Genomic DNA, 21,523 nt, shown 5'->3' with positions numbered 1-21,523 from the left:
ATTCCTGCTTCCATTCATCTTTTCTTTTATAATGTTTATACTTTTTAAAATATTCAGCTTTTTTTAATAATAGAAGTCAATGGGTGCCAATTCATCCTGATGCTGCAGCTCTATGACACAGTCCTGGAATGCCATCTGGTGGTCAGGCTCTCTCACACACACACCTACTTGTTTTACCAATTGGGGACCAATTGTAATATTTTTAATAAGTTCAGCATACTTTCAGGTAGAAAAGCCATTCAGGTATCAAAATGTTCAGCTCTTCAAGGAAATTCCTGCTTGTATTTATTGCATCTCATCCTTTAGATTATTCAACAAAGAACTTCAGCCATTTATTCTCAACTATTTCAACAAAGAACTTTAGTCATTTCTTCTCATCCTTCAGCTCTTTCAGCAATTGATTTCAGACATTTTCAGGGGGAGCCTTAAGCATATCAGCACCCACACACATTTACAACAGGAAATGCATTTGTCTAGTTTTGACTAGTCAATTGTAATTTCAACTAGTTTGAATGCCTTTTTAGATATTCAAATGAAACCTTTTAAATGTTAAAACAACCTGCCATAGATGCATTCGACTGTCTCTTGTTGTGTGCTATGCGTGTGAAAGGGCAACTCTGGTCAAAGTCTGGGCCTGATTCTGCAGACATTGTCCAGAGTCCCTATGTGAAAACGGCATTTGACTATCATCTCTTTTCTATCTTTTGTAGGCACACTGTTGACAGTGGTACTGTCGGCAGCAGGTGTGTGGACTGTGGGATTTTTTTCTCATCGTCCTCATAACTGTTGCCAGGGCAGGTAGAAAGAGGTTTGCACAAATGCAGTACTGCTGTTAGCAGCTTCAATAAAACTCTTAAAGTCTCAAGTTGCTTTTATTTGTCCTGATACATGATTTCCAAAACAAGTGATGTCTCACAGCAGGATGAGTGGCCTTTACTCTTAACGTGCCAAATTTAGGTTCAGTGTCAAACTTATGAGTAGCCCATAAGATATTAAAGTTGATTTTTTTCCACTTTCTTTTGGCTTGCAAATGAATGAACAGCTGTAGCCTACTGGAGGCCCCAGCAATCAAAGAACAGGCATCCAATAAAAAAATTTTCACCTTGTTTCATTTAGCATTTGCAAAGAGAAATGAAACACTAACACTTGTGAAAGCAAAATCAGTTCCAAAGGCAGGAAAGGAAACAGATTTTAATTCATTCAGCAGGAAACTCACAAGTGTAATTCATAACTGTTCAAACATACCCTTAAAACATTTTCATGTATGCACAGCTATGTCTGCGCATGTGGACTAGCTAACGTTTTACTGCAGTTTCCCATAGAAACAGCAGATGGTGCAGAGACCACTGGCTTCTCTAGCCTTCTGATGTGGCTCTGGTTTATTAGAAATCTTATATCTGCTCCACAGCTGTTTATTAGTGATTTCAGAAGTATTTGCACAACTGTTCAGTGGTTAAAAGCAGAAGAGGCCAATTGGCACGCAACATGCAGAGAAACTTTGGTAGCCTTTGTTAGATATTAGTAAATGTTAGACCTTAATGTGTTAGTAATGCAATTTAGTAAGATTCAAAGTCTGCTCTAGTCTGTTTTGTTTCAAGGCTAGCAGACAGAATGTTGATTCTGAAAAGTGAACCATGGCACCAATTGTTTTCTTGTATTAAATCTGATGTTAGAATATTATGTCTGAATAAATGAATGAATGCCCACGTGACAACATATACACACATTGAGATTCTTCATTTTGTTATGACTAGGTAGAGAGGAAGCACCTCCAAGCATACAGAGCTCTAGATAAGAGATGGAGTCTTCAGGCTGACTTTTTAGCTTTATTTTGAAAATCATGCCCCATTGAAATGAATGGGGAAATTCTATTTCAGGATAATTTCAAGTATCAAAATGTTCAGCTCTTCAAGGACATTGATGCTACTACTCAATTTTTCTAAATCTCATAACTTTGAAATATTTAGCTTTAATTTGAAAGTTTTGCCCCATTCAAATAAATGGGAAAATTCAAGCATACTTTCAGCTATTTCAGGTATCAAAATGTTCAGCTCTTCAAGGACATTCATGCTTCTATGCAGATTTTTTCTAAACTTCATACTTTTGAAATATTTAGCTTTATTTTGAAAATCTTGCCCCATTCAAATGAATGGGAAAAGTCTACTTCAGCATAATTTCAAGTATCAAAATGTTTGCCTCTTCAAGGACATTAATGCTTCTCTTCAGAATTTTTCTAAACTTCATACTTTTGAAATATGTAGCTTTATTTTGAAACTTTTGCCCTATTCAATTAAATGGTGGAAGTTCTACTTCAGCATATGTCATCCCGGTCATAATAAACTGAAAAAACCTTAGAAAAAATCAACTGAACTTAGATTTCTAGAAATCTAAGTCCAGTTGATTTTTTTCTAAGGTTTTTTTCAGTCTACGTCAGCATAATTTCAGCTATTTCAGGTAGCAAAATGTTCAGCTCTTCAAGGACATTGATGCTACTACTCAATTTTTCTAAATCTCATACCTTTGAAATATTTAGCTTTATTTTGAAAATCATGCCCCATTGAAATGAATGGGGAAATTCTATTTCAGGATAATTTCAAGTATCAAAATGTTCAGCTCTTCAAGGACATTGATGCTACTACTCAATTTTTCTAAATCTCATAACTTTGAAATATTTAGCTTTAATTTGAAAGTTTTGCCCCATTCAAATAAATGGGAAAATTCAAGCATACTTTCAGCTATTTCAGGTATCAAAATGTTCAGCTCTTCAAGGACATTCATGCTTCTATGCAGATTTTTTCTAAACTTCATACTTTTGAAATATTTAGCTTTATTTTGAAAATCTTGCCCCATTCAAATGAATGGGGGAAAATTCTACTTCACCATACATTGAGGTATTTCAGGTATCAAAATGTTCAGCTCCTCCGTTTTTCGGCACTTATTAAAATCAGCATACTTTCAGCAACAACAACCATGAAGTTATCAAAATGTTCAACTCTTTAAAGACATTCCTTTTTTTTTCCTGCTTGTATTTTTATTATTTGTAACATTTATACTTTTTAACATATTTAGCTTTTTTCAGCAGATTTTGCCCCGTTCAAAGGAATGGGAAAATTTTTCACATCTTAATATTCTCAGCATACCTTCAGCTAAAACCACCATTTCAACTAATAACTATTCAGCAACTCTTCAGCTATTCATACTGTAAACAGCTTTTTGATATTTTTATGGCTTTTGCATAATTATCATTTACATTTTACTGTCTCATTTCAATAGCCACACTCTAGTATTTCTCAGTGTGTAGGACTACTCTTTCTTTCCTATGCATACACATACACACAGACACACAAACACCTACACACCCACACACACACACAACACTACTTCCTTTACCTACTTTGTGGGGACCAATAGGAAAAAGTTCACATCTTAATAAGTTCAGTATACTTTCAGCTAGAAAAGCCATTCTGGTATCAAAATGTTCAGGTTTTTCAGGACATTATGGAATGTATTCAACTTTTTTTTTTACGACTTTCGTTTTTTTTTTTTTAAATATTTAGCATTTATTCTGAAAAATTTGCCCCATTCAAATGAATGGGAAAATTGTACTTCAGCATACTTTCAGGTAAATATGCCTTTCAGGTGTCAAAATGTTTAGCATTTTCAGGGCAATCATTCAGCAACTTCATACTTTTGAAATATTTATCTTTATTTTGAAACTTTTGCACCATTCAAATGAATGGCAAAATTCTACTTCAGCATACTTTCAGGTATGAAAATGTTCAGCTCTTCAAGGACATTCATGTTTCTCTTCAGAATTTTTCTAAACTTCATGCCTTTGTAATATTTAGCTTTATTTTGAAAATCTTGCCCCATTCAAATGAATGGGGAAATTCTACTTTATCATACTTCCAGGTATCAAAATGTTCAGCTCTCCAAGTACATTCATGCTTCTCTTCAGAATTTTTCTAAATCTCATACCTTTCAGCATACCTACAGCTAGAAAAGCCATTCAGGTATCAAAATGTTCGGCTCTTTAAGGCCATTCCTACTTTATTGCATCTCATCCTTCAGATTATTCAATAAAGAACTTCAGCCATTTCTTCTCAACTGTTTCAACAAAGAACTTCAGCCATTTCTTCTCATCTTTCAGCTGTTTCAGCAATTGATTTCAGGCATTTTCAGGACAATCTTTCAGCTTTTATTAGCATCCACACGCATTTTCGACAGGAAATGCATTTCTCTAGTTTTTACTTGTGGTTTAAAATAAATCAGCACTAAAGGAAGAAAAACGGACTCCGTTATTCAGAACTGTCCAATTAAACAACTGGGGTATTACACCTTGCTCAGTTTAAAATGTGTTTTCTCGTGCGGATTATTATGCGTTCATAAACTCCTTAACTTCTGCAGTAGTTATCGGGCTCGGGCGCTTCTTGTGTTTGCACAAGATGACTTTCTAAGGATTTCTTCTAGTCCTCCCGGCTGCTCATCGGCCATTGTGGACGACGGAAAGGGGCAAGGACTTCTTAATTTGCCCGCTGGCCAGAGTACTTGTATGCATGAAGAACCGGATGCATCAACAACGGGATGAGCCATGAGGCTGCTGTCCCGGGTCAAATCGGACCGCTTGCAACCGGGAATGGATTAGTGTCGTTTTGATTTTCGGAGGGTTTGTAAATGCAATTTTATTTGTGTGAGGTTCTTTGTAGCGAGTCTGGGGTTTCTGTTGTATAAACTCCAAAATGAGCAGATAGCTCACTTGTTGCGGAGCTTGTGATTACAGCTGTTTGCACCGTACCCTCCGTGTTTGGCTTGTTTTTCCTACCGCATCTACAACTTTGAGGCTCCCATCTGAGAGCCAGTCATGAAGATGGCGGCATCACAGCACCCCTGGGCGCACATCATAATCACATTATTGTCTTTATGCTCCCTGATCCTGCGCAGCGCAGTGGCAGATGTCCCAGTGCAGGAAGGCTTCAGTGCTGAGGTACAGTAATGTCTGTGGGTTTTGTTTATAGTCGTAATATTTGACATTTGTAAATAGTTTACGAATCTAAAGCTATCATGATATTACTAAAAAAATATCTGAAATGACTCTTCAACCTAATACATTTCTTCATATCTTCATGTTTGTGTTGGCCAAACATAAAAGTACCAGGGATGCTATTTGACCTTATGACCTTCCAAAAAACATTAGCTCTGCACATATGGCACACACAGGGAATCTATCTTTCATAGGAGTGTGACTGAATTGCAAGCTGAAAGCCATCTGTAGTTAAAAAAAAATATACTTTGCCTTTAATGGAATCCTTCTCTGAAAAGACAATTTCATGTTAAAACAAAATTCCACACTTAATTATATTGATAATTTTTAAGACTTGATTTGATTATCAAACTCGTACACAACTTCTCTTGTACTTAATTGGCATATAAGCAAATAATGAATGATTGATTATATAATTACTGTTGGGAATAATGAAGTACATGAGATGCAGCCAATACTGACCAATTTGAATATTTAATATACATATTATGTAAATTGTATATCTATATATACACATGAACAGCTCTACTTCCTTCTTTTGTGTTTTTAAGGCATTAGATTTTCAGGCTCACTCTGGCATTAGATTGGCTGAGATTTATCATGCTATGCAGAAATTGTCTTGAAGGAGTTTCTGTCTGAGTGTGTGAACTCTATATCATAAAATATAACAGAGGTCAGAAGCCATCATCCTGTTTGCTGAGCTACATGGCTCTACATGCTCAGTTTCACCGTTAGCAAGCATGAAATGTGTGAGGGTCGGTGCGTAAAGCTGCCGATGATGTTGAGGGTGAGCTCAATTATAACGCCAGACGAAGAACAGGTAGAGTCTAGATACTTTACTGGTAACACAAAATAAACAGAACAAAAGTCCAGAATCCACATCAGGTCAGTAATACAATCCAAGGTCAATGCCGGCAAACACACACATCCGAGAGATCCACAATCTTGAGGTCAGAGAGGAGATATCCGAGGGTCGGTACACAGCAGGCTAACAGACTCAGGGGGGACAAGGCAAAACACGGTGGTCAAACCAGGGTCAGAACAAGTGAATCATGCACAAGAATAATTGCTGGAAAGTCAGAGCTGGCGTCTAGAACAATCTGGCAGCGTCCTGGTGGGAGGACACTGCCTAAATACGGGTGAAAACAGGTGTAAACAATAGAGTCCTGATTAAAGTAAAAAGTTCGTGACTAAGCTATAGCTAAACAGGAAGTTATGTCAAAACAAAAGCATACAACCGGAAACAGGCGGAACAGAGTCATGACAGAAATGGAGAAAAAATGTAGTATGTGTCAGACTGTCAGAGGTGCACACATGCAGAGATGTGTGTTTATGCTATGTACCAGCAGATGGACATACAGTTCAGTTATTGTCAAGAACCTTTTTTTGTTTCCAGTTGTGCTCTCCTCATCTTGGCTGTCAGTGGCAGAATGAGAACGCAGGAACGTCATAATGTTAATGGGACCCATCTGGTTTCTGTCTCCATTTATTTTCTTTTAGCTCCTCAGATACTATGCAGTCATTAGACAGTGTGGCTTGTTCCTGGATTAGCATAACAGTGCTCCCACAGTTGAAGCTGTCATATACATATGTACACTATGCGTCACTCACACACATCAGACACATGTTAAGCAGCTTATCTCAGGCCAGATTATGCACAAATAATTTTCTGTTTTCTTCTTGAAGTTTGGCTCCCTGCCTCAGGCCAGTAGACAGTTGTCCCCCATGCAGTCAGCTCAGAGTCTGTCCAAAGCTATCAGGGACATGCAATACTTCTATGGACTGGAGGTGACTGGAGAGATGGACCCTGCCACTGTCATGTAAGCTCTATATTGACTGATAGCAGTGGTTGTATTCTAGAAGATGCCTGTTTCACAGACATGCAACATTACCAGACATCTGTGTGCAGAGGCCACAAACCAAAAGCAGGGAATTTGTGTTAGGGGTTTTTTAAGGCTTGTAGGAAGTTATTATTATTAGAAGGAAAATAAAGAATCTATTTTTTCATGCTTTTATAGTATAGATTGAAATGGCCACAAGTCTCAGGTTTTCATTTGAGAATGTAGGGTAACAAGCCACACACCCCATGAAGCAATTTGTTTCAGGGCACTGGCTCTTACTGCCAGATGAATGTGTTCACTGATAACTGATAAGACTGATTAACCTTTCCAGCTCATAACAGGTTTATATAATAATAAGGTTTACAGTGCAGTTCATTTAGCATATATCACCTCTTCACTAATGAGGCCAGTCAGGCCATTGTGCCATATCCCTATATCCCACTGTGACTTTGATATATTCCGTAAAGCTGTTGTTTTCATACTGTATACTATATTTAAGGTTAAGGAAATGTGGCAAGGTATTAAAGGAACAAATTTTGGGAAGTAAGATTTATTGTGTTTTTGCTGAGAGTTAGATGAGGTGATTGATACCACTCAGGTTTCTGCAGCTACAAATAGCTGCTGAGCATAAAAACTGGAAATGGGGGAAACAGCTTAAGGGAAATGTGGGAAACAGTAATCTCTTTGTACAGCGATTACAAAATTCACCTACCACCACTAACTTATCAACATGGTATATCTGTTGTTTTATTCATACAAAATCTGAACTGAACTAAACTGGCATGGTAGAAGATTTTATTACCTTTGTACAGAGCTAGGCTGGCTGTTTTCTCCTGTTCCCAGTCCTTGCGCTAAACAGCTTCTATATTTCTGTACACACACATAATTCACAGTCATTCACAGTTTTAGTTTTTACAGAAATCTAAAATGTAGCCGGGCAGCACGGTGGCGCTTTGGCGCAGTGGTTAGCACTTAGCACCGTTGCCTCACAGCGAGAAGGTTCCGGGTTCGCGCCCCACCTGGGACCTTTCTGTGTGGAGTTTGCATGTTCTCCCCGTGCTTGTGTGGGTTCTCTCCGGGTACTCCGGCTTCCTCCCACAGTCCAAAGACATGCAGCTTAGGGTGATTGGTGTCTCTAAATTGCCCATAGGAGTGTGTGTGTGGTTGTTCGTCTATGTGTTAGCCCTACGATGGATTGGCGACCTTTCCAGGGATGGCCCTAGAAAATGAATGAATGAATGAATGAATAAAATGTAGCCTTAAGCACTGATAAGTCTTGTGTGTAGCCTGGTATTACTCATGTTGTGGGGACATAAATCTGTTTACACAGTCACACTGTATGGACTCCATCCTTATAGGGACAAAAGCAAGTCCCCAAAATTACATTTTAGAGTGATGGCTTGGTTTAAGGTTAAAGAGGGGTTAGAGTTAGCTTAAGGTTAGGTGAACTCTCCAGGAAATTAATGTAACTCAATGTTCTGTGAAGTTATGGAAATTCAACAATTGTATGTGTTTGGCTGTATAGGGCCATGCGCCGACCTCGCTGTGGCATCCCAGACAGAAAAGCAGAGGAACTGGGCGATGGAGTGAGGAAGAAACGCTTTATACTCACTGGGCAGCAGTGGGACAAAGACCACATCACTTACAGGTTTACAGCACTGAAGTGTAAAGATTATACAGTAAAGCTGAATGTTTGACATAGTAATCTTGATGTGCTTTCTCTTCTGGCTTCAGTATAATGAACCAGCTCATCCCGTCCTCGCTGGGAGAAGGGAGAGTGTATGATGCCATCCGCAAGGCCTTTGATGTGTGGTCACGGGTCACACCACTCACCTTTGAGGAGCTGCCTTCTGAAAACAGCATCAACAGCAGCCAGGCAGATCTCGCTGACATCCTGCTGTTGTTTGCCTCTGGTTACCATGGTGATATGTCCTTGTTTGATGGAGAGGGGGGGTCACTGGCGCATGCCTATTATCCTGGACCAGGAATTGGTGGGGATACACACTTTGATGCTGATGAGCCCTGGACACTTGACAACCAAGAAGGTTAGTGGATTGAGTTTTCTTTGTCTTGTGGGAACTGAGTCTGCTTTGATGTCATACTAATATAATCTAAACTGTAGATTAGCTTGTTAGTGTAATATATTTGCCTTAATTTCATTAAAGTGCTTTCCTCAGTTTGGGCTAGGTAAACACCATCTTTGTAGTGTCATCATGACTTGCAAAATGGTAAAGAAAAAACTCATTTTATGTGCTTCAAACATGTTCCAAGTACAACATTTTTCAGGGAGTACAGAGATCACCTAGAGAAAAATGTGGTTTCCCTGGTTTGGTTTTACATGGTACTAATATAACTATAGCAACATTACACTGTCATTACAATGTCAGTGCCATTAGATCTCATTTTTATTTGATTTTAAATGTTCAGCCTGAGTTGAGAGACTCGCAGTAAGTTGTGAATGAACTATGTCCTGTTCAGGGGCAGATCTAGAAAATTGTAGATGGGGTAGCCAGGCTGGGGCACAGACTCAAAGGGGTGGAACATTTGAAATGCATGCAAAGCATAAATTCAACCCCTAGTTCTATGAAAGAGTAAACCATACAATAAGAGTCTAATTGTTTTTATTGTATAAAAATGAGACACACACAGTGCTTTCTTCATCTAACTTTGGCTGCACCTCTTATTTACTCCTGGGTGGGGACATCACTGTGATGCAATGTTTTGCCCTCACTGAAACCAAGTACTCCACAGCAACACTATTGGAGAAATGAATGCAAATATCATGCTGGATGCATGATATAAAATTAAACTAATTTGACCAATGGTAATCATCAAACACCAGAAAAATGTTAGTTATAATTAATCTTTCATTCTTTAATAATAACAAGCACCCCTTGGCTCCACCCATGGTCCTGCTAGCACTGTGCTTTTCAGCACAAAAACGGCACAAGCTCTGTTTAAAGGTTCCTGTGTGTGAAGTTGGCAGTTTTTATTGATAAGAATTAATATGTATCACATTATATGTGCTGTAATATTGTAACATTCCTTTGTTGTACATTTTTTCAGGCAAACAGTGATGTGAATTAAATACTTCATGTTACGCACTACATATCTGTCACTGTTTGTCGTGCAGGTATAGACCTCTTCCTGGTTACGGTCCATGAACTTGGTCATGCTCTGGGTCTGGAGCACTCAAACAACCCTAGTGCTGTAATGGCTCCTTTTTACCAGTGGATTCACACACAGAACTTCTCACTGCATGAGGATGACATCAGAGGAATACAGTACATATATGGTGAGAAGCACACACATCTGTTCTGATGCACCTATCTAGTATTTGTGTCTTCAACAGCACAGAGTCATTTAAAGCTGACAGTATTTGGACTTAGTAGCCTTTAGACCTCTGTAGCATTTAAGTTTAGTATTTTGTATTAGGTGTTACAAAGATACTTCCCTCATTCGCTACAGGCTGCAGACAGTTCAGTTAAGTGGGTGTATGAAGAAGTCAGGATGTGAAAATACCTTAATCTATTAAAAAAAACTAGTGGCACTGTAATGAATTTACTTAGAGTGCTCTCTGTGAGTCACATGGCGCTTCTTATCATTATTTCCTCTGCTTGCACACAGATGGTTGAATAGTGGAGCGACGTTATTGGCTAAAACAGTTTTTCAGCAACAACTATCCTGAGCTAGCATAGGAGGTTATTGCATAATAGATTGTTAATTTAATATGTTTTTCCACCCCTAAGGGAACACGGCTCTCCAGTAACATGTTGTGTAATTCTTGTGTAAATCACCCTGGTCTAAAATCACTGTGAGGTTGAAGTGAGAATGTCAGCTATGATTTGTTGTTGTATGCTCTAATATCACATCTGGACCCTGGTCAGAAAAGCCTTGTGAAGGAGATTAAAGAATTAACAGGCAAATGCGCTCAGTCAGCCACACACTACAACAGTGGCGCTGACTCAAAACAGAATGTCATGCATGCTGTTGAGATGTCATCATGCTTTCAGTGTGTGAATGGGTGACATTGTTAATTGACACCTGACATTTGTGTGTTTCTGCATGTTGGTTAGAGAAAGAGCTCGTTCGTGTATTAAAGTTTATTGTGTGTATGGTTAGTGTTTCTGCAGTCGTCCTAGTAGAGCTGTAATTAGAAACCAGAATGTCACACTAGTTATATTGATTAGTGCTCCTATTGACAAAAACAAGGACTTGCCACAAGGTTTATGGCTTACTTTTTATGCACATATTTATTTTTATTATTATATATATTATTTTTATTTTTTTTATTTATTTTTTTTACTGTCCATTGTTTTGCCCTGGCCACATCTCTGGTGTCATATAACAGATCAAAAATTCACTTTAGGAATTTTCTCTACAGTTTTTATTTCTCCAGCCCAAAATCCTTCCACACCCACACACTTCTGGCCTATTGATATGCCTACAGTAGCTGTCGGCACCAGAGGAAATGAGTTTTCATGTGATTTTTAGCTCTAAATACAACAAGGTAAATGTTTGGACTTAAATTATACAGCAGGTTCATTTATTAAAGCTAAAGGACTGTGTTGTAGGAAAGCTGTGATTGGATCCTTAAAAGGATCAGACGACTATAAACAGAGACAAACACAGCATAAACATTACCGGTGAAATAAACATTTGGGCTCCTTTGCAGAGCTTTTTATCCATTTTTTGCAATGGTAGCTTTGCAGATTTTCTGCCTACTATGGCAGTTTCTCCTAATCAGCTACTCATCTTCTGACTTAACCATTTAGGGGAGGGACATAGAGCCTTCACAGTATCATTTACTGTAGCAGGCTAAATTCATTAATTACACAAACAACCACACACACACACATGCACTCCTATGGGCAATTTAGAGACACCAATCAACCTAAGCTGCATGTCTTTGGACTGTGGGAGGAAGCCGGAGTACCCGGAGAGAACCCACGCAAGCACGGGGAGAGCATGCAAACTCCACACAGAAAGGTCCCAGGTGGGGCCCGAACCCGGAACCTTCGCGCTGTGAGGCAACGGCGCTAACCACTGCTTCACCGTGCTGCCCTAATTACTTTGTTACTAAAGTAAAAGCTAGAAAGTTACTGTATAGTATATATGAGCTTGTGAAAGTGTTAAAATACTATTTGCTGTATATAAATCTGTGTCCATATGTAGCATGAAGCAGTTGACCAAAAGGGAGGATTTAAAATAATGTAAAGACGAATAGAACTCTGCATTAACTACAGCTTACTTTAAAGTAGCACTTGTCAATATATATTAACAACGACTCCCATTAATATGTGATGACATGTTGGTGATGAGCTAGTGGAGTAGGACCATTTAGCAGCCATGTAGAGGCAGCTGTTCCCCCCAGAATACCAAAACTGAGCTAAAAAGAGAATGAAAAAAATCACTTTGTAACATCAACAGAAGTCCGTGCCACTGTACAGGGGCTGTAATTTTGACTTTCACACAAGGCAGCTAGTAACAGACCTTTTTCCTCTGATGAAAATAGCCAGATGAGTCTTTCATCACATAGTGAGCCTTTCAAGGCACTAAAATACAATGCTACAAATAAAATACTATAAACTAAGGAGAGAGTGAGAGAGAAGAGTGGAAGTAAAATAAAACACAGAATGAACGATAAAAACAAGGTCACTCATTAAGTGACCACAAAAATTACCTGAATACAGTAACAGAGTCGCAGAGTGCCATGATGTCTCTGTTGCTGCTTTGAGACAGTGTAAAGCCTCACTTAGAAAAAGAAATATGATATATTCCCAGCAATAGCTTTGGCTCAGTGTAGCTCAGTGCGTCTTCAGGCCCATCAGCTGTCCCTGTGTGTTACATAACTGGCAGTGTGTTGTCCTCTCTTAGCAACCAGCAGGGCTTTTTCCAGAAAACAGCACAGTCACAGTGAAATAGAAAATTGTATCTTCTTTGTGTGAGGGAGACAGAGAGAGGATATAGTGTGAGGAGAAGGGGGGAGAATGTAAAAGAAATGATGTGCTGCCACACAGACAGGTTGAAGATTTGTTTCATTTCAGATGGAAGTTGTTTTTTTCATTTGACCACGTTTACCGTGAAATTCAACCTTTTCCTATCTTATTCTTAGCCCAAGCTCTCCATCTTTTCTTTCTTAGGCCCTCCTGTCATCACTGATGCTCCACCCAGTACTCCTCCCATCCCCAACAACAAACCCAAGAGCGACTCCCCCACCTCCCCTTCTCCTCCTGAAGATGAATGCACATCCACATCTCCCACCCAGGCCCTACCCAATCCACCTAACCCGACTGACAACAGCCCAAATCCCCCGGCCCAATCAGAACCCACCCCCAACTCTACCGTAAGTCCCGTCATCCCCACCTCCACCCCTACCAACACCCAGCCTGAGCCAGACCCTGTCACCCCACCGGTTAGAAAAGATGTCCCCACTCCTCCTCCTCGGCCCCCTGCTCCTCCACGGCCTCCCAAGGTGCCGGACAACCAGGCCCCTGACATCTGTGATGGGGACTTTGACACGGTGACCGTGCTGAGAGGGGAGATGTTTGTTTTCAAGGTGACCACATCTCCTGCAGATGTTTAAACCAGGAGTTACAGTATAAGCTTTTAATTTTACACATGTTGAGGCTCAAGGAACGTGTTGCTACTCCACAGTGTTTTTACAACCCCCGACCCACACAGGAAAGAGCATTTACAAATTTACAAACCAATGTGACCCAGTTTGGAGTCACAACAAGCAAGCCATGTCAGGGGAAGTGAACAATAAATAGTTTGCATGAAAAATAAACATAATTTTTTATTCTTCTTCTGTGCAGGGTCGCTGGTTCTGGAGGGTGCGGAGGAACCGGGTCTTGGATAACTACCCCATGGCAATTTCTGTTTTTTGGATCGGTCTGCCCAGTGACATTGATGCTGCATATGAACGCCATGATGGCAAATTTGTCTTCTTTAAAGGTATGTCATAGCTTTTGATGACCAATAAAACCTGTCACTCTGCCACCACAGTCTCCACATGCTGAGCAGATTGTGTGATGTGTTCAAAACCTTCTTGGAAGTGAATTTTTTTTAAATAGTTTAACACCTTGCCTAAGGGCACAACAAAGGTTTTTTTCCTCAGCTTTCCTCAGGCACTTTCCCTGTGCAAAGCTGAAGCCAACGTGAAGCTGTTCAAGTGTGCTCTGAGCATAGATTTGAACCATTCAAACTGAAAGCAAATAGCATAAACTCAGCATTTTTGTCCGCAGCACAGTGTCATTTACAAGGAGATGGTTATAATTCAACACAGCTATAATTCTACATATCTGGCACACGCACACTAGGATGCAAAACTATTTAAAACTCTAGAAGTTACATAAAAAAGCCAAATGATTCACTGTTCAAATGGTCTGATACTCTGGTTGCAGACAAAGACAAAACATTGCATGTGTGTGGCTTTGCATGTGTATGACTGTGTCACTGACTTTATAAGTGTGTGTTACTGGGTTCATTGGGGGTTTTTAATGAGGTTTCTGCAGCGTGGCAGATGTTGCTGGTCCAGTACAACTCTAGTCCAGCTTAGCCCTAAAAGGGCTCGTGAGAGAGGGGGAGGATTGTATCAGCCTCCTCTGCACTGCTCTGCTCCAGATGTGAACATCTGCAGTTCTTGTACCTTAATAGTGAGGTCATGTGATGATTTGTCATGCATTTTCAGGATTTTTGTGCTTTTAATCATGGATGTACACAGAAGTGTCTTAATGATTTGTAATCTTGCTGTTATTCTTGCTTTTTCATCACATTTGCGAGGAAAGAAAAGCTGCACAAGTTGTTTTTGAGGAACACATACTTCATGTGCATGGCCTCTTTAAAAAACAAAGGATCAGAAAGGCACCAGGCCCAGTGGTGTGTACTGTGCACCAAGACAACCAGGCACAAGGACAGTTTCTTCCCCCAGGCTGTCACTCTGATGAACACTTAACCCACGACAGTATGACTGAACAATAACCCTCAGTGCAATACCTGTAAATATACATTGTACAGATTATACAGATCTGTACAGGTCTCTATTTTAAGTACTCCATTTTTATTCTTATTTATCTTTGTTCACAATATGCATTTCTTTGTCTGTCTGCATTGTTTACTGCCTGTTTATACTGGTTATTTTGCATAGTTTGCACTGTTTGTAGCTTGTTAATACTGTTTATTTTGTTATATTACACAGCCTAATGCTGGTTTACTGTTTACTTGCCCCTTGCATGGAGATATGTACATACACACTGAGAGCCGATGTACCAGAGTCAAATTCCTTGTGTGTCCAACACACCTGGCCAATAAAGCTGATTCTGATTCAGAGGTTCTCACACAGTAGTATAGTGTATATACTGTGTTGGCCATATGAAGCCAAACTGATTTAACTATCACATTAGAGAAAACATTAGATCAGAATGGTTAAAAACCAAGTGTCCACCAATAAGTAAAAGGCCCTGTGCACAAGCTTATCTATTATTAGTTCAGTATGTTGCTGTGCTCCGGCACTAGAGGTGGAAAGTGGCTGAAAGTGTGCCCAAAGGTCAGGGTTCACGGAGGAGCTGGCTTCCACGCAATGAGATCTTGAAAAAAATCTGTGTTATGCCCACCAATTCGACCTACATTTTTTCTGGAGTGAGCAAACACCATGACATGTGCCATATGTTCTCACCCTTGCTTTCTCTCCCCTTCTTTTCCTTCTACATGTCTGTTTCTGTCCCGTTCTCATATTTCCATTCTGTTAGGTAGGTAACAAACTTTACCTGTGTAAGCAGGTTCCTCTGTGTATGCCTCTGTCTCTTTAGAGACATGTTTGTCCTTTTGTCCCCACAGATGATAGATACTGGGTGTTCAGGGAAGCTGATGTACTGCCAGGATACCCACAACCCTTATATGAGTATGGACAAGGAGTTCCTACACACAAAATCGACACAGCAATCTGGTGGGAGCCCAATGGATATACATACTTTTTCACAAGAGACAGGTAGATCACAGACACCAAAAATATGCATCAAAGTCAATAAAATGTTAAGACAAGTAATGTAAAGAATTGTCTTAATGTCTTAACATTTTGTCACCTTTCCATATAAAGTCATAGACCAAACTGTAACTGTACACAATGATTATTATTGTCTGTGTGGAGGTACTGGCAATTCAATGAGGAGACCCGGACTACAGACCGTGACTTCCCCAAGCCAATCAGCAGATGGGGCAGCATCCCTCCCTCACCCAGAGGAGCCTTCCTCAGTGATGATGGCGGTAAATTTATTGAAATAAGGCCAATAGAAAGGGACATAGGAGTAGCTTCTTCTCATGAGATTCACAACAGACACCAAAAGCTGTTTATGCAGCGTTGAAAGCAGGAGAACAGCATTAGTGAGTAGAGGTGGAGGAAGGGAAATAATGAAAGGTTAGAGGGGTGGAATGGGGTGTGTAAAAGTGTCAGGGACCAAGCAGTAAGGCAAAAGACACAGCTTTCAAAATTCAAAATAAAGGGTTTTTATTAACCCAAAAGCAAGAAAAATACAAAATTAACATCAGATAAACTGGGCCCTAAAAGAGGTCAACAAAAGATAAGGAAACTCAAAATACAGCAAACTGAACTGTCTCAACAAAACCAACTGAACTGTCTCAACAAAACCAACTGAACTAGCAAATGACACACACAGGGGAACATATATACTGGCTGATCAAACCAATAACACACACAAGGGGTAAACTAAAGGCACTACCAAAGCAATCAACTAATAAACACTAAACAGACAGTCTGCTCTCAACTAAATATTTCCTTTAAATATAAAGAAATTAACATAACTTGACAAATAAAGCTCTAACATAAACTACCAACAAATAAACAATAAATTTCTCCCAAACTCCCCCCTTTCTTGTATTGGGCACTTGGTGCAGTCCAGGCCTAGTGGGAGGTATTTAAACCTGCTGCTTCCTCAGTCCAATCTTTTAGCTGAACTGCCCCCCCCTCCATAGACCAGGAAACATGGTAACTCAAAAGAAAAGGTAAACATTAACAATACAAAATTAATCAAACGTGCATGCTCATTGATCAATTGTGTATGTCTAATATGAATTACCCACCCAAGTCCATGGCTGGTGGTGGTTTAGGTCCTCACATGGTGAAGGCCAGGACTGAGGCCTTCACAAAAAGACAGAAAGAAAAATTACATTTGAGACTGGTTAGGCTGAAGCAAGCAGAGCATAGAGAAGAGTCAGGGGATAAGAGAGAGCTCTGGTTTGAGGGTTGGCCCATCCTTCCTTTGCACTGTTTCGTGGGATGGCTGTGGCTTAGGAGGTAGAGTGGGTCGTTTCCTAACTGGAAGATTAGCAGTTCGATTTCCGGCTTGTCCAGTCAACATGCCGAAGTGTCCTTGAACAAGGCACTGAACCCCCCGTTGCTCCCAGTGATAACATCAGTGTGTGAATGTGTGGGTGTAAGTGGCCAAACAGTGTGAAAACGCTTTTGAGTGTACTGTAAAGCGTAGAAAAGCACTATACAAGTATAAGACCATTTACCATTTTACCATTTCCAGTCTTATGGTAAGCTAACTGTCTTGTGGCTGTGTTTAATATGTGGCAGAAAGACATGAGTGGTGTCTGTCTTTTCATCTCACTTGTCAAGAATATTAATAAGCTTTTTTTTTTTTTTCAAAATGCCTTTAAAAATAAAATTGAAAGCAAAAAATTTGTTTTTAATTTCTGAAATAATAAAAGCTTGGTGAGCTAGTCATGAGTCCACTGTTGCACTGACATGGCAGTCTTCTCACTGCAGCATTTATCCAACACACCTGTTAATTATGGCGGTGTATTTGCATAATGAATTCTCTTCTCTCTCGTGCTCCATGGCTGCTGCTACACTGCTCATCTGAACGCCATCCCGATGCTTGCTTTTGCCACTGCTGCTGTTCATATAGTACATCAGAATCCCCACCTCCACTCCAGCATCCACCTGTAGTCTCTAAGTCAAGGGGTGAAGTTATCTTTACTTCCCACTCCCTGATCTTTCCTAGTGGGGAGTGATGAAGGGGAGAACCATCACACAGTACATATTCTATATTCACATATAATGCATTAAACATGAGTTGTCCTCCTGAAATCTCTTTTATCTTCCTCTCTTGCAGCTTACACCTATTTTTACAAAGGCACTAGTTACTGGAGGTTTGACAACCACAAGACAGAAGCAGACGAGGGCTACCCTCGCTCTATTCTAAAGGATTTCATGGGCTGCGTGGGAGTCCGGGATACGGACAATGAGCAGGAGCCAAAAGACAACCCAGTGAACCCTTCAGACCGAGGCAAAGAAGAGCACAAAGAGCCAGAAAGGGGTCAAGACAAAGCCACAAACCCAGATGAAGATCAGAGCTCTAAGCCTGATGGTGCCCAGGTGGAGGACAAAGACGTGAATGTGGTTGTGACGGTGGCAGATAATGAATCAAAGGTCATGACCCTAATCATGGTGACTGTTCCCCTGGTACTCATCCTGTGCATCCTCATCCTAATCTACACCATCCTCAGGACTCTGCAGAACAAAGAGGCGCCAAGGATCTTGACGCACTGCAAGCGTTCACTGCAGGACTGGGTATAAAGCACAGAATCAGAACAGCTTCCAGCGGGTGTCCATCATTTGTCTGGTTCAGACATTAGCATCTTGTGGTGCAGTAGAAAGAAGCTTTGACACAGTACTAATGTCAACAAAAGCTGAGAATGAGTCACCTTTTTGAGCCCCATTTGCTGTGAGAACTTTTACTCCTCATGCAAAGTAATCTTAATGTGGTAAAGTTGGAATGCATTATTAAGTCTTTATTTTGATCAAGACACTTCAAACAAATGTTGACATTTTCTTTACGGTGAGAATTTGCACTTTTGATTCTGTTTTTGTTGTTTTTGTTTTGCTGAGGTTGCTTCTCTGCAGATGTGTGTGGCTTTGTGCAGTGCACAATTCTGTGCTTATTAAAAACACACCATTAAGAGAAGCTTCAGCCAGCACAGGAATGTCAGACAGCTGTGTGACGGCCTGTCTCCCACTGAGCCTGTTATGTCTGCCCTCTCTTACACACACATACTGTATATCACCATCACATGATCTAGAAAAAAACCCTAGCTGCACTCATTTGTGCATGTATGTCCACATACACAGACACATAGAGAGACCACTTGCCCAAACAAAGGCACCGCAGCCTCGATAACAGTTCACACACTGCACCACTGCAAACACAATCCCAGCGGAGACATATTGATATAAAACTGGTGCCAGGGTTGCAATATAATCATTTTTAATGATTGAAGCTGAAAGATATTATGTTTTGAAAATTTCAACCATCTCAACTCAACCTGTGAAGAGCAACGACATAGTAGTAGTGTCTTTGTTTTTTCATCTTTTTTCATGTTAAAGCTAAATAGAATATAAAGTAATAATACGTACAAGGGAGAAGCCTGCAGTATAGAAAAGAATGGGTCAGGATCTGGTTTCCATTAAACCCACATGTTTAGTAGTGTCAGGCATGGGGGGAATTGGGAAAAATGCAAAAAGGAGGAGGTACGAAAATAGTGGGGAGTTGAGAAGGAAATGAGAGCAGATGAGATGAAGAGGAAAAGAAAGAAGCTGGGGGAGGCAGAGCCTGAGGAGGGGAGAGGGCTCTGCCAGCATTTCCTTTCCAGTATTCTGTGGTGAAGGAGGAAGGTTTAAAGGATTTCTGGGAGGGCCAGCGCTGGTGTTGCACCCTCTGACCTAGATCAGGTCACTGAGTCCACTCCTCCTCTTTAAACTTTTTGTTTTTAATCGTACTTTTATCAGAACCTGAGTGGACTTCTTCTATCAGCTCTCTCCCTCCCCTAACCTTTTCACTTTACTTTTTCCTGTTGTTTTTTTTTTTATTCTGGGCCTATTGCTTTGTTTCAGTGCTGTAACTCACCCCACTTCTTTTGCTCTCCACTTTTCTGGAAAACCTTATAAAATGTAATTAAACAGCATTGTTCCAACAGATATTTCCTAATGGTGTTTGGATGATGGTGGTGGAGATGCTTTCTAACACGTCACTCCAACATCTCTCGTAAGTGTTCCACTGGGTTGAGATCTGGTGGCTGTGAAGGCCACAGCATATGATTCATGTCACTTTCATGTTCAAACCATTCAGTGATGGGGGCACTTTTATCCAGGGTTTTCCTGAATAAAAGCTGCTGTGCTGTAAAGTATGTAGCCACAGACATTTACAGAAGCATATATTTTGAAAATCAGGCACGTTTTGGGGCGCTTATGTGATCTTAATTTACAATTGTGCTTTTATTTTGAAATTCTGGCATATTTGGGGGATTTAATGTAATCTTAATGGGCAAGCTGGGCTTTTATTTTGAAAATCCGTCACATTTTGGAGCCTCCAGGTGAGCTGAAGTTACAATCTGGAGCTTATATTTTAAAAATCTGAAATGTTATTGGGCCCTCATGTGGTGTAATTTGTAATCACAGGCTTTTATTGTGAAAATCCAGCATATTTTGGGGCCTTTATATGAGTTTAAGTTGCATTCAGGGGCTTTTATTTTGAAATTCTGGCGAGCTTTTGGGCCTTTATTTAAACAGTATGCAATCAGACTTTTATTTTGAAAATTTGGCATATTTTCGGGACTTCTTTTGAACTCTTATTTTGAAGGCAGACCAACCTGTGTTTGTGTGTTTGCGTGTGTGTGTGTGTGTTGGTGTGTCACTGCGCCACTGTGTGTGCTACTGCATGTCACTGTATTGCTTTGATTGTACAGTTTATGTTTGGCTTTTATTTTGTGTGTGCATGTTATTCTGTTGCTGTTTGTGTGTGTAAAAGTAGCAGGTGCATCGTTAAGTGTTTCAGCAGTTTGAGGGCAGTACAGCAGATTTCAGTGAAACATGGGCTTCGAACAATTGACAATTGAAGAACAAGTATAAGTCCTATCAAAAAAAATCTCTTGACTATGAGTGGCAGGAGGCTTCAATGAAAATGTTGATCACCTTTATGTCAAGATATTCCACAAAATGAAGGAGCCGTGGCGATTTACAAATACGCTCACTGTTTTCTTTGCAGGGATTTTCTGAATCATCTCTTTGAATGGAAGTCTATGGAAGAGTGAGGCGGCATACTCTCTGGAATGTGCCACGTATTTCAAAAACTATTCATCCTATCGCAAGATAGGATGAATGCAGATTCTGACATTGTGCCACATAACATGCCAAATTTTCAGAATAGAAACTGTGAGGCATGTTCTTTTATTTGAGAAGAGAAAACTAATAAAAGGATAGTTCACAGTGTGAAATTTATTATGCATTAACTTATCAAAATAAGCATGTGTACATGGATCTTCACTGTTTAGGAAAAACAGAAAAGACTGTCCTCAACTTATCGGTATACAATATTTGTATGAAAAGGTACTACTATCTAATTGGTCAAAAACTGTTGGGGAGGAGCCGTGGTTTGGACTTAACTCTCCCGTCATTGGTCCTTCAGTCCGTCCATCCTTCTATGTCCTTCCTGCTCCAGTCATAGAGGACAGCGCCCTAGGAAGGGGAGGAATACTTATACTGCCTTAATTTCTACATAGACACTCACTTCTTCTTTTATTTCTGACTGCTCCATATTAGGCATTGCTTTCTGTTTCACCA

At 40.0% G+C, this 21,523-nt stretch overlaps 1 protein-coding gene across 3 annotated transcripts; it reads left to right on the top strand.

Moving 5' to 3' along the window:
* Positions 1 to 6,730: 6,730 nt before the first annotated feature.
* On the top strand, positions 6,731 to 21,209 carry LOC109962578 (matrix metalloproteinase-16-like). 3 transcript variants are annotated; one of them, XR_002275283.1, is made up of 10 exons: positions 6,731 to 6,861; positions 8,408 to 8,530; positions 8,617 to 8,927; positions 10,016 to 10,177; positions 13,026 to 13,441; positions 13,701 to 13,839; positions 15,721 to 15,871; positions 16,031 to 16,146; positions 18,021 to 19,949; positions 20,949 to 21,209. XR_002275283.1 is itself a non-coding variant. In XM_020604421.1 (9 exons), exons 1-9 carry the CDS (start codon positions 6,767 to 6,769, stop codon positions 18,482 to 18,484), a joined length of 1,764 nt encoding a protein of 587 aa, XP_020460077.1. In that variant the 5' UTR covers positions 6,731 to 6,766; the 3' UTR covers positions 18,485 to 20,675. The 3 variants fall into 3 exon arrangements, 2 of the variants coding, with proteins under 2 accessions (XP_020460077.1, XP_020460076.1); XM_020604421.1 differs by lacking the exon at positions 20,949 to 21,209 and having other exon boundaries at positions 13,026 to 13,228; positions 18,021 to 20,675; XM_020604420.1 differs by lacking the exon at positions 20,949 to 21,209 and having other exon boundaries at positions 18,021 to 20,675.
* Positions 21,210 to 21,523: the final 314 nt, after the last annotated feature.

Source organism: Monopterus albus, unplaced genomic scaffold (assembly GCF_001952655.1).
Source record: "Monopterus albus unplaced genomic scaffold, M_albus_1.0 scaffold65.1, whole genome shotgun sequence".
Lineage (NCBI taxonomy): Eukaryota > Metazoa > Chordata > Actinopteri > Synbranchiformes > Synbranchidae > Monopterus > Monopterus albus.
The sequence above is the reverse complement of the archived record's forward strand: the minus strand, read 5'-3'. Positions and strand labels throughout refer to the sequence as shown.